Below are 14201 nucleotides of genomic sequence, written 5' to 3' on the forward strand. Positions count from 1 at the left end.
TCTTTTTTTTTTTTTCTTTGAATTGGAAACCAAAAGAGTTTGTTGACATCCTATGGGAACTCCTCTTGATCCCATAGGAGACTTTCTCTATAAGGGGAGCCCTGGAGTATGGAAGTCCAGGGTTCCATTTCTACGGATTTTTGTTTTGTTTTCTTTTGTTTTAAATCAACTTGTAATAACAATAGTTCCCATTTTTTCTAACCCGTTAAAAGTTACAAAAACCTTTCCCCACAACATCCCTGTGATCTAGGTAATGGAATTATTATTGTCCCCATTTTATAGATGAGGAGACTCAGCCTCAAAGAAATGAAATGTCTTCCCCAGGATCACTCAGCTAGTAAGTGTCAGAGTGGGTGCTCACTTGCATGCTTTATGACTGGTGTTTTTAAGGAAACTCTGGTGATGGTGGGGGAAAAGTACGTCTTAATATTTTGATGATAATGTTTTGGTTGTTTTTGTGGGCATTGAGGGTTTAAGTGACTTGCCCAGGGTAACACAGCTAGTAAGTATCAAGTGTATGAGGCTGGATTTGAACTCAGGTCCTCCTGAATCCAGGGCCAATACTTTATCCACTGCACCATCTAGCTGCCCCCATGTCTTATCATTTTGAGACTGGTGATTTTTCTTTCAGGCAAGGCTGTGGAGGAGCCCAAAGATGCTGAGCACCCCTGATTTCTGTGTTTTCTTTCCACCAGCTATCCCTATGTATGAGCCAAAGTCAGGGGGCATGGAAATCAAGGAGAAAGAGCTGGACAGCAGCTATGACTCATACCAGTCTCAGTGGTATGAACAGTACCTCCAGCCCTGTGTAGTGGAGCTGCTGGGCTCAGCTCTCTTCATCTTCATCGGCTGCCTGTCCGTCATCGAGGATGCTGAGGGCCTTGGTCGGCTTCAGCCCTGCACTGGCACATTGGGCTGGCCCTCAGTCTCACATTGCCATTTTGGGGAAATATCAGGTAAGATCCTCTTGGAAATTTTGAATCTAGGATCCTTGGGGCTGTGCCCCACCTCCCTTGGGGTCACGTGGAGCCCACATCCAGGTCAGCACTTCCAGGTATCAGGTCACCATAAATAGGGATCATAGGGGCACTTGAGAGACAGCGTGCTATAGTTGCTAGGGGAATGGATTCAAGAGTCAAGAACACCTGGATCTGCACCTTGCCTTAGATGCTGTGTGATCCCTGGGCAAGTTACTTAACCTCTCTGGCCTCAGTTTCCTCATCTGTAAAATGATGAGACCAGAAATCATCAAATCCTCCTTAATTTTGGAATCATAGAGAATTTACATGTTATAAAACACTTTCCTTAAAGCAACCTTGTGTGGTAGGAAGAAGTGGTATGATTAGCCGATTTTACAAATGAGGAAACTGGGGCAATGCACTTGTAGTCATGGAGAACCGAGACCTCAACTCAGGACTTCTGATGGTAGACCTAGTGCTTTTCCCACCACACTTGCTGCTTTGTAGGTTTTTTTTTGTGGGGCAATGAGGGTTAAGTGACTTGCCCAGGGTCACACAGCTAGTAAGTGTCAAGTGTCAGAGGCCGGATTTGAACTCAGGTCCTCTTGAATCCAGGGCCGGTGCTTTATCCACTGCACCACCTAGCTGCCCCCTACACTTGCTGCTTTGAAAAGCCAGATCCAAACAGATGCTATTTTTCCTCCTGTCATTTCTGTGCTTTGGGGTGATTTTCCTGCTCTCTATTTGGGCACCCTGGATACTGCTGCTGTGTTTTTCTTCCTTTCACCTAAGGGTAAGACAGATGATGAAGTCAAACCCAGAGTTGGAGATAGACTGGCAGACAAGAAAAAGCCAAGGAAGTGACTGAAGAGAGGGAAAAATAGTTAAGGGAGGAGTGTGTTCTTGAAGCTGCTGATACAACCATAATGTCTTTTTTTTCCCTGAGGCAATGAGGGTTAAATGACTTGCCCAGGATCACATAGATAGTAAGCATAATGTCTTGTTAAACAAAGGTATGTGAGGTTAGTCAATAATTATTTGCTAGTCATTTTGCTATATGTCAGAGATTGTGCTGAGTGCTAGAGATACACAGAAAGGCAAAAACATCGTCTCTGTTCTTAAGGAATAAATGTTCTAACAAGGGACACAACATGTAAATAATAGTTTCATACACAGCATGTGCAAAATAGAGGAAAGATAATCTCAGAGGGGGAGACATTAGCAGTTTAAGGGACAGAAAAAAACCTCCTGCAGAAAATAGGATTTGAGCTGAATCTCGAAGGTAGTTACGGAAGATAAGAGGTAGATTTGAGAAGGGAAAGAATTCTCGGGATGGAGAGACAGGCCCGTCTCTCATGGAGAAGGGAGATGGAGCATCCTGGGAGAGGAAAATCAAGTGGGTCAATGGAGCTGGATCATGGTGCATACAGATGCATAAGGAAGTCCCCTTTGGTGCCTTCTGCAAAGCCAGGCACTGTGCATGACAGGCAAATCTGATAAACCTTTTTTTTTTTTTTCCCGAGACCTAAAGTTGAAAGAGTGTTGGCTTTGGAGTCAGAGGACCTGAATTCAAACCCTGCCTCTGTCACAACCTGTGGTGCTTTGGTCAAGTCACTTATTCTCCCTGGACCTCAGTTTCTTCATTTGAAAAACAAGGGGGGTAGACTGTGTGTTCTTCCTGTTCTCAATCCATGATCCTGTTTTACATTGTTAACAACAGGGAGCATTTCTCTCTTCCTGGAGTGGCCTCTGACTTCCATTAGACTATGAAATTTTAAATGGAAAATACATTAGTTTGTGAGCCCTGGTACTTCTCAAGTGAATGCAGGCTATTTCATTGAAATGACTGAATGTATATCTTTCTTTCATCTTGCCCATAAAATATATGTTGGTAGGTAGATTTAAAAAAATCAGATTTCCAAGAAATTTGGAATAGAAATTGAAGGAAGCAACATGTTACAGTGGAAAGAACATGGCTTTGAAAACAGGTCTTAGCTCTGCCTATTATTGCCCTTGTGACCTGGTCAAATTGCTTAATTTCTCTGGGCCTCAGTTTTTTCATCTGTCAAATAAAGGGGCTAGGCTAGATTACCCTAAAGGTCTCCTCCACCTCTCAATTGTATTACCCTATGTTCCTCTGATTGCTTGTGTACATAAAATGTATTTAGGGCAAAAGCAATCAATGGATCAATTACTAAACATTTACTAGGCACCTACTATATGCCAGTCACCATGCTAAACACTGCTAGTGATACAACAATTGGATGAACAGCCAGTGCAGAATTCTACCCAGCTTTCTCAAGGGAAGTTAAAGATCTGTGTGATCTAGCTTTCTCACTTACCAATGACAGGTAACCTGAGCTTCAATGTGCCCAGAGAAACAGAGGTCAATACTTTGCATTTGGAGGTATTCTAAAAAAGTTCCTAAATTTGTCTCCTGAATATTTCCATATTGCCTTCCTCCTCCATCTGAATATTACCATCTGATAGCCCAGAAGGGCCCAGGGCTTAGACCAGCCTTGAAACTACGCAGGCCCCGTTTGTATCCCTAGTTCCTGAATAATCATAGGACTTGGCACTTGATTTATCCTATTCCAAGAGGTGAAGCACTTGGACTTGAGCTGGAGATGGACCCAAGAATGTCTTGACTCTGCCCCTCTTTCACATTCTTAAATCATACTAAGTCTAGAGAAGTGTGGCTTGCTTGGTCTGTGATGGATGTCAGCTCTGGGTTATTAACAATAATAATAGTTAGCATTCATGACTGCTTTAAGGTTTGCAAAGTGCTACAAATATTATCTCATTTGATCTTTACAACCCTAGGAAGTAGGTAGGTGCTGCTAACACCCCCTTTTTTGGGGCAGCTAGGTGGTGCAGTGGATAAAGCACTGGATTCAGGAGGACCTGAGTTCAAATCCGGCCTCAGACACTTACTAGATATTGTGACCCTGGGAAAGTCACTTAACCCTCATTGCCCCCACCAAAAAACCAAAACAAAACATCCCCATTTTCATTTACTTATTTATTCATTCATTCATTCATTTATTTATCCATCTGTCCATTAATTTATTAATTTATTCATCCATCCACCCATCCATCCATCCATCCATCCATCCATCCATCCATCCATCCATCCATCCACCCACCCATCCATCCATCCATCCATCCATCCATCCATCCATCCATCCATCCATCCATCCATCCATCCATCCATCCATCCATCCATCCATCTATCTATCTATCTATCTATCTATCTATCTATCTATCTATCTATCTATCTATCTATCTATCTATCTATCTATTTTTGGTGAAGCAATTGGGGTTAAGTGACTTTCCCAGGGTCACACAGCTAGTAAGTGTCAAGTGTCTGAGATCAGATTTGAACTCAGGTCCTCCTGACTCCAGAGCCAGTACTCTATCCACTGCGTCACCTAGCTGTCCCTATCTCTATTTTATAAATAAGGAAACTGAGACAGGAAGTACCCAAGGTCATACAGCTAGTAAATGTTTGGGATAGGATTTGAACTCAAGTCTTAATGACTCCATATCCAGCCCTTTGTCAATGAACTGCCCCCACAAGTGGCCCACTGATGGTTCCATAAGACATCCTTCTGATACTCTTTGGAGATTCAGCCCTGAGGGACCATAAAGTTTTCAATGGGTATAAGACAATGGCTCCCCAGTCTACTGAGACTCAAGTATAAATAGGAGTTTGGCTGAAATAGGATGTGACCTGTATATAGATATTGCACGATGGGGGAGGAGGGTCATCTAGGTCACTGGACAAGGACTCGTGCTCTAGGGCCTTGGTTTGGTTAGATAGGTAGATACAGCACATTGTGTTCCTCAGGAATCCTGGGAACCCTTGAGCTTGTTTTGTTAGCTACAATTTGACTTCTTATTAGCTAGTTAGAAACTCTCAGTTTGCCTCATTATATCTGTTTTGAGCCTAGAGAGTGGGGGACGAGTGGAGAGGCAGCAGGAATTCTAAAGCAGGTGCCAGAGTCACATTTATTTTTAAGTCTGAAGTAACGTAAGGGTAGCCCATGTCCAGAGTGCAGGAGCTGGAGGTCAGTGAACTTTACTGGAGACAGGAGGCTGTAAACACCGATGGGAATGAAGGGCTGTAAATTTTGAAGAAAAAAAAAACAGGCTCAGAGAGGTTGGCAGGGACCCCATCTCTTGGTGTGAGGGAGGACAGGGAGCTGTGCTTGTCTAACTTCTGCTAAGGCTTTGACAAAAGCCTTAATGTTAATAATAGCTAACATTTATATAATGCATTAAGGTTTGCAAAGCAGCTTAAAATTGACATCTCATTTGATCCCACAACAACACTAGGGGGAGGGAGATGCTATTATTAGCCCCATTTTACAGTTGAAAAGATGGAGGAAGGCAGAAGTTAAGTGATTTGCCCAGGGTCACTCAGCTAGTAAATATCTGAGGCTAGATTTGAACTCAGTTCTTACTGATTTCAGGTCCAGCATTCTCTTTGTTGTACCACCTAACTGCCTTGAAAATAATAATAGCTCATATTTATAGTGCTTTATAGAGCAGTTTATTTTGATAATTATCTCATGTAATCCTCTCAACAGCTCTGGGAGGAAGGTAGTGTAAGTATTATCATATATACATATATATGCACATGTATATGTATAGTATATGTATACACACATGTAATATATACACATACATATATACATAAATACATGCACATATATATACACATACATACATAAGGAAACTAAGGATCACAGAGATTGTAAGTGACTCATTTAAACCAGCAAGTTACTGAGTCGGGATTAGAACCTAAGACCTTTGGTTTGGAATCCAGAGCTCTTTTCATTACTTCATACTGCCTTGGTCATAACACTGGTTCTTGCAGGAAGAAATTGTAGAGGGGGCAGACTTGTGGTATTGCTTCTTAAATGCTTTTCATTGATTCATTCCCATTGGTTCCAGTGGTGGTCATTTCAATCCAGCTGTCTCTTTGGCTGTCATGTTGATTGGGGGTCTGAATTACATGATGCTCATCCCATACTGTATCTCACAGCTGTGTGGAGGAATCATCGGAGCTGCTTTAGCCAAGGTAGGTAGGCACATAGTGGCTCATGGAGGATAAGGCAAACACACTATCCACTGAATTCTCAAATGTTCTCATCGTTTGTTCACCCCCTGCCCATGTTCCTTGGGCACTAGTTGCCTAAATTTCATCTATCTGGAATGGCCCTTGAAGTCTACCAGACAATCACATCCATAGATAAATCTAGTAGTTACCATTTTTTTTTTGCATAAGATAACCCTATTTTAAGGTAAAAAATTGAGGATCTCCATACAACAGTAGTTATGCTATTAGAATCCATCAGTTGAGAAAATATATGGACAAGAACTACTATGAATCCAGTAATGCTTTCAGATAAATTTACATTTTAATAATTACAACATACTTTTGAAAAATAGAGACAGTCAGCCTACAGAAGTTGTGTTTATAGATTTTCACGTTGATTGGGCAAATTCTTGCAATATATCCGAGGTCCTACAGTGGTCTATGGGGTTTGGAGTATAGATTGGGAACCATTGGTCAGACTTCTACTTTAGCTTTGAGAATTATAAGAATGATTGAGAACTCAATGTAAAGTCCTTTTGTCTTTTCTACCATGTTCTTTTCTCTTCTCTCTTTCCTTCCAACCTTTTCTTCCTCCCTGGGGAGGCCAGGGCCAGTTGAAGTTGTGTGACATACTCCAATGGGCCCATGATCTTATTGATAAGTACACTTCTTCCAATGACTGAGATCAAGATCCATACATGCCTTTCCACTCTGCGTAACCCTTAGCCATGTCCTCCTATGAGTTCATTCCAAAAGGTCCACCCAGTGGGCAGAGGGCCTTCATGCTGGGTTCTGTGTACGTGTGTGTCTTTGAAAAGAAGAAGCAAATAAGCTTCCATTCCCTTTCTGCCTATGCTACCTGAGTTAGAGAGCAGCAGTGTGTTTGATTAATTTATGGCTGAGATAAGCTGGGGTTCATCCATTTGTTCCACTCTAATCTAAGCTCTCAAGACTTTGGCAAACAACTCAGCTCATTTGCTTCTACACCTGGTCTTCCAGAAGATAGATAAGTGGTTGATCTTTGTTTGTCAATTTTTGAAACATAAGAGGGAGCTCTTGGCTGGTTTTTTTCCATTCTTGTCCCTGTTCCTTGGATCAAATCTCTGTCTCTTTCTTTCTGTCTTTTTCCCTCTCTGTCTCTGTCTCTCTTTGTGTCTGTGTCCATGTACGCTTATCTCTTTCTGTCTCTTTCTCTCTTTCTTTCTGTCTCTCTGTCTCTTTGTCTCTGTCTCTGTGTCCCTCTCTCCCCCCTCTCTCTTTTTCTCCCCTATCCCTCTCTCTTTCTCTCCCTCTCTTTTTTTCTCTCTCTTTTTCTCCCCCTATCCCTCTCTCTCCCCACTCTGTCTATTGATTCTGACCCTGTTGCTTTGGTCTCTGCACTAATGGAGATGCTTCTCCTTCTAGGTAGTGAGCTCAGAAGGGAGGTTCTTAAATGCTTCTGGCGCAGCCTTTACAGCCATTAGAGGGGATGACCAGTTGGGTAGTGCCGTGGTAGCTGAGGCCATCATGACATTGTTCCTGCTCTTGACCGTCTGTATGGCAGCCGTCAATGAGAAGACCAAGAGTCCACTGGCTCCGTTCTGCATTGGCTTCACTGTGACTGTGGATATCCTAGCAGGGTAAGTTGAGTCATAATGAGTGAGATGCTTAAATGAATTAGTAGAGGAATGTAGGGTGTAGTCAAGGAAATGTGTGTTTAGTTCAGGTCTAAAGGATGGAGAGGACTTAGGTGTCATCTAACTATGGGGATTCCGTCATTGGAAGTCGCAGAAAGCACGGTGTTTTTTTGGAAATACCACTAGCGTTAGAGTTAGAAGACCTAGGTTTGAAAAAAGCAGAATGGTACGGTGGTAAAGAGCTCTGCCTCTGGAGCCAGATGACTTTGGTTTGAATCTTGCTTATTATCTGCCTCGCCTTAGGCAAGTTACTTCATTTTTTTTTAATGCTTTTTGTTTTAAGTGGGGCAGTGAGGGTTCAGTGACTTGCCCAGGGTCACACAGCTAGTAAGTGTCAAGTGTATGAGGCCGGATTTGAACTCAGGTACTCCTGAATCCAGGGCCGGTGCTTTATCCATTGCACCACCTAGCTGCCCCAAGTTACTTCATTTTGCTCCGTAAAATGTAGGGGTTGGACTCTGTGAACTTAGTCATCCCTTCCAGCTCTCAAACTAGGATTCTATGAATTCCACCAAAGTTCAAGCTTAGACACTTATTAGCTTTGTGCCAATATACTCGAGACATTTAACAAACTTCCCTGAGCTTCAGTAAGAAGGTGATAATATTTACACAATCTAACTTGCAGAATTGTTGGGAAGAAAACATTTTAAACCTCAAAAAGCTATTATAATTATCATTATTAATAAGTTAGGGATGAGTTCTTGTGGGTGGGGGGTGGGAAATGGAGGGGGAAGAGAAGTTGGAACACAAAGTTTTAAAAAATTGATGTTAAAATTTTGTTTTTCCATATATTTTGGAAAATAAAATTCTATTTAAAAAAGTTAGGGATGGGGATAGGGGCTAGACCTGTAAATTCATTGGTATGGGGGACTTCCAGTAAGGAAATTCTGCCCAAGCTGAACAGCATCTGCTCTTCATTTTAATAATCTTAGAAGGTTATCTGGGGCTCTGAGAGGGTAAGTGACTTGGTCACACAGCCAGTCTGTATAAGAGGCAGTATTTGAACCCAGGGCTTCTTGACTCTAGGACCAGGTCTCTAACAGTTATACCATTCTAGATCTCATATTCATTTTTGGGGGGGCGGCAATGAAGGTTAAGTGACTTGCCCAGGGTCACACAGCTAGTAAGTGTCAAGTGTCTGAGGCGGAATGTGAACTCGGGTCCTCCTGAATCCAGGGCTGGTGCTTTATCTACTGCGCTACCTAGCTGCCCTCTCATATTTGCTTTTACAGATGAGGAAAGTGAGGTTGAATAAGGTTAAATGCTGTTTCTAAGATCACACTTGGTAAGCTTTTGGGTCAGAATTGGAACCCAAGGTTTTTGCCCAAGACTTATGCTCTTATCAGTGCTGAGTTCTTTAGCAATCTAACCTAAGCCAATGGGGACTCTTGATGTCACTGACAGGAAGATGACTACATTGAAGAAATATCATGTAGATTGTGATGATATCCAAAAAAACCTGTGATTTGACTTAAATTCCAGGGTAAATCTTGGGTGTGCCAAGACAGCCAGAATTTATTAAGCATTTACTATATGCTAGGCTCTACTAAGCATGGAAAATACAACACAGTCCCTGATCTCAAGGAGCTCCCACTCAAATGACTGAGACAACATGCAAATAGCCACGTATCTACAAGATATGTACAGGATGTGTCAAAAATCTCAGTGCTCTAAGTGCTGTTTAAAAATTAATGTTGTTAAAACTGCACTAAGACTTTTGGGACACCCTGTACAGTATGAGTGGAAGGTTATTTCAGAGGGAAGGGGCTGAGAGGGGAGAACTGGGAAAGGTCTCTTATAGAATGTTGGATTTGAGCTGAGGCTTGAAAGAAGACAGGAAAGGTAAGGGTTGGAGGTGATAGAAGAGAGCATGCCAGGCATAGGGAAAGCCAGTGCGTGTGTGTGTGTGTGTGTGTGTGTGTGTGTGAACAAGTAGGCGAGTATAGCTACAGATGTGTGTTCATGTTGCTTCACAGAGGGGCTATATCTGGAGCCTGCATGAATCCTGCCCGAGCTTTTGGGCCTGCAGTGATGTCCAACCACTGGAGGTACCAGTGGGTCTACTGGCTGGGGCCGTTGGCAGCTAGTTTGATTGCGGGAATACTGATAAGGTATGAAAGAGAGAGGGGGACACCATCTGGTTGGGCCATAGTGCTCAGGGGAAGACCAAATACTTCCAAGTAGACAAATGTGCAGGATATAAGGGTTCCCTTCACTTTGATAATAAGGGTACTGAGACTTAGAGAGGGTGAGAGACAACTGGCAATGCAGATTGGCACCCTTCTGCATCCTCTGCTCACAGGGAGTTATCTGGATGGATTGAGAGGTTAAGTTACTTGCCCAGGGTCACAAAGTCAATTTGTGCCCTGGGTGGGCTTAAACCTGGGTCTTCTTGACTCTCAGGCTAGCTCTCTGTTGACTAAGCCAGGCTGACTCGTCCCCATTTTAGAGAGGAATAAACTGAGGCAGAAAAGGGCAAGTGGCTTGCCACTGGTCACACCACTGGTGCATATCTGAGGCAAGATTCAAGTCCTCATTTGTAAAATCAGCATAATGCCTGTGGCTCCAACCTCACAGCGGTATTAGGGTCAATTGAGATGATGAATATGTAATACAGATTTGAGAACTCACCAGTTTCCTAAGATTTGTAGATCAGAGGACAAGTGTTACCTCTCAACCTTATTAAGTGGTCTGCAGACCCTAAGGTAACTTTTTTTTTTTTTGTGGGGCTATGGGGGGGTTAAGTGACTTGCCCAGGGTCACACAGCTAGTAAGTGTCAAGTGTCTGAAGGCAGATTTGAACTCAGGTCCTCCTGACTCCAGGGCTGGTGCTCTGTCCACTGCGCCACCTAGCTGCCCCCCTAAGGTAACTTTTAATGGTCATTTATTATTATTTATAGCACTGGGGTTTTGTACTTCACTCCCAGTTATAGGCACAGACAGTGATTCCTCAACTGAACTTGGTGTGTGTGGGGGGCTTCTTTTGTTTCGATAGAGTCTTGGGTTTGAGTTTAGTCCCACCTCTGCCGCTGGATAGTTTTGTGACTTTGAGCAAATTGCTTTTGCACTTTGAAATTCCTATAAAATGATGTGGTTGGACTAGATTCCCTCCCCCAAATTCTAAGATTCAGTGACTCCCCCCAAAATCTTCTGAATATTAAAGGGGAGGGAGCAGGAGTCAGGTGAATTTTTGTGACAGTTAAGAGGAATTCATTGCCCTCCTCTTCGCCACCCCCCCCCCCCCCTCCGCCCCAACCCTATTAGAATAACGTTCTCTGCAGATGACCAGGACCTGCCCTCACTGGGTTTGTTCTTCCTCTCAGGACTCTCATTGGGGATCAGAAAATTCGCCTGTTTCTAAAACACCTGTGAAACATATCTGTTGTATAGACACAAGACCAATGCTCCACCTCTGCATTCTTCTGTCTTGGTTCGCCTTAGCCTGCAACAATGAAGGGGGGTGGGCTTCTCAGGAGTGGGGCCTGCTCTGCTCTGCCTGGGCAGAGTCCTTCACCTTGGAGAATGAGCCTGCCCTGGGCCTCTCCCCTGTGATTTCCCAAGACTTCAATCAAGAATCTGACTGGTCAGGTGGACAGCACCCTCTGGGCCCCAGGAGAGATCGATAGTCTGCTTTATCTCCTAGTCTGGCCCAAAGCAGAGACTGACAAGCCAGCTTTGGGACGCTCCCTGAATGCGGTGGCCTGCTTTTCTACCTTAGCACCTCAATTCCTTTCCTGTTAAAGGGATGCTGAATCACACCTCTCTGGCTGCTAGATAGCTATTTGTTGTTCCGAAGGTTCTAGAAAAAGCCCAAGTAGTGTTATCATCATTTCAGGTGGCCTGGGAAGAGACAGCAGGGATGATAGAATTGCTTTTCCTATAAAATGAAATTACTAAGGTGGTGGGGGGCAGGAGGTGTAATAGCAGGCAGAAGAGGGAAAGGTTGCTCCATTCACACTTTGTACAGAGGTGAGGGAGGGGAGGGAAACTAGAAAGTCAGTTATTTAATTTCTGAGGGATTCTTTTTAGGAACCGCAAAGTTCCCTCCCCTTGGTTCTCCTCTTTGCTATGGGCAATGAGGTACTGTTCAAAGCTACCTTCTTATAGTCTCTCCACTGATATGCAAAACTTCAGCTTACTTTCCAATAAACAGTATTTTTCAATCCCCTTTTACACATTTGCCGGCTCTCTCTCTTTTTAATTTTAGCAATGTCAAAAATGTGTCCTGTGGGGCCCTTGGACTGGGTTGGATGAAGATAGCCCTAGTAGAGGGAAAGGGGAGATGAGGGAAAGAAGAAGACAGGATGGAGAGTGGGGAGAAAGAAAGAAGGGGAAAGAAAGGCAAAGATAGAACAGGAGAGGAAAAAAGGAAAGGAGAGGAGAGAGGGAGAGAGGGGAGCTGAGACATGGGGAAGAAGAGGACAGGAGAGGGAGGAAAAGAAAGGAAAGAAAGGGAGGAGAAGGGAAGATAGATAAGAGACAAGGGGGAGAAGAGGTGTGGGAAAGGAGAGGACAGGAGAGAGGAGGGGAGAAAAGGAAAGAAGGGGAGAGGAAGGGAAAGAGGCAGGAGAGGAAAGGGGGGGGAGAAAAAGATAGGAGAGGGAGGGGAAGGGCAAAGAAGGGAGAGGAAAAGACTTCTCAAGGGGCAATACAAGAAGGATAGACAGAAAAAGAGAATGGAAGAGAGGAAAGAAGACCATTGAGATGGAATAGGTCATTTCAGTACTTTGTCCTCATAAAGGGGGGGGCACCTCCCTCTACAGCTTGACTACTTGCCCGGCCAGGTCCTGATGATACCACTTTCAGAGGAAGAGGAAGAGGAAGAGGAAGAGGAAGAGGAAGAGGAAGAGGAAGAGGAAGAGGAAGAGAAATTTCTCCCTCTCTAACCCCATTTAGAAATAGCCCCAAGGTGGTAATCTGGGGAATTGAGCCAACCTCCTTCAAAAGAAGCCTTCTATTTCATCCAGGTTATAAAACCAGTGATTGATAATAATTAGGATCCATGAGCAATGTACTTAATTCATGAGCGATGTACCCAGGTGTTTGTTTCTTTAACATATTGCTATATACATGTATTTTGGGAGGATCTGGAGAAGCGTACTCCAGCTTTCTCTGCAGATTGCTCAGACGAGGCCCCCTTAGGTTCAAGGTACTGCTCCAGGGAGGGTCTGCATCCACTCCAAACCACAGCTCATGAAACCCTATCAATGAGCTTATCTTTATTGGGCACAATTAGTTGAAAGCAAAGGTATTTGATGAAATAGCATAGTAGGAAAAGCAGCTATAAAACTGGGACATACCTCCCTGCAAACTTACACACCATCAGTGGGAAGAGTGGACATGTGTAGATAGGGAACACGTGAGTCCAAGGATATGAGTGGATGGGCTTACCTGTGGGGAACACATGTGACCACGACACACTCATGAAGAGATAACTCCTACCTTTGATTCTACTAGACTGCAGATGTATTGCCATGATGTCATTTGTGCCAGATACATACTCTCTGTTACGCATTGTTCCCTGCTTGTCTCTCATAGTTGTGGCTCAGCATTGTGGCAGCTCAGTGTTGTAACAGAGAGATCTATACCTGGAGACAGGAAGAACAGATTTCAAATCCAGCCTTGGAATCTTATTAGCTGTGTGACCCTGGGCAAGTCATTTAACTGGTCTGTCTCAGTTTTATTAACTGTAAAATCAGAATAATAACAGTTATCTATTTCCCAGGGTTGTTGTGCAGATCAAATGAGATGATGTTATAAAGTGATTTGAAAATTTTAATGTGCCATATGATTATGATTATTATTAGTCCTGTGGTTCCTTTTTTTTTTTGCTGTGAGAGGCAGCTGCACTGGATACAAGGTTGTGTAGCTTCTCTCTGATTCCACTCTCTGATTTCAGATTGGGAAGAGAGTGCTATCTCTTCCCCACAGACGGATGGGTGCTATCTCTCTGTCTCATAAAAGGATGGCTATGCCATTGCTCTTAGTTTAAGGGCCGTAGACCTTTTCTGCTATAGCTCTTTTAGAAAACCTTAACATATCACTGATCGTCAGAGTAGAGAAACCCCTTCCTGCCTTTTCCTCCTCTCCAAAGCAGGGGTTTGTCTGTTTCTCAGAGGCTTAGCTAGAATGGGCTTTACCCTCCAGCAGGAGATTCACCCCAGATGCCTATAGCTTTGGGATACAGAGCAGAACCCAGATAGCTAGTGCTTTCAGGCTTCAATTAAAAAAAATTCTATTTAATGTTCACCAAGGTGTGCATCTCTGTCTGGTTCATGAAGTCCATATGACTTTTTAATTGCTGATGGCTGAGCTACTTCTGCTCAGCATCAGATTTGGAGGATATCTATCCAAAAAACTGCCAGGAGCTCTTGTGATTCAGGGTCCTCAGTTTCTCCACGCACACATTCTTTTTCTCTCCCATTCAAATGAGTGGGAGGGGTAGAGGCACATAAACAAAAC

At 43.5% G+C, this 14201-nt stretch overlaps 1 protein-coding gene across 1 annotated transcript; it reads left to right on the plus strand.

Moving 5' to 3' along the window:
• The first annotated feature begins 282 nt into the window (after nt 1-282).
• On the plus strand, nt 283-11111 carry AQP8 (aquaporin 8). Its single transcript, XM_043979158.1, is given in 7 exon segments — nt 283-337; nt 696-910; nt 913-956; nt 5919-6045; nt 7468-7682; nt 9716-9850; nt 11063-11111. Coding segments are annotated over 7 exon segments (840 nt in total).
• Nucleotides 11112-14201: the final 3090 nt, after the last annotated feature.

This window comes from Dromiciops gliroides, chromosome 1, assembly GCF_019393635.1.
Source record: "Dromiciops gliroides isolate mDroGli1 chromosome 1, mDroGli1.pri, whole genome shotgun sequence".
Classification (NCBI taxonomy): Eukaryota; Metazoa; Chordata; class Mammalia; order Microbiotheria; family Microbiotheriidae; genus Dromiciops; species Dromiciops gliroides.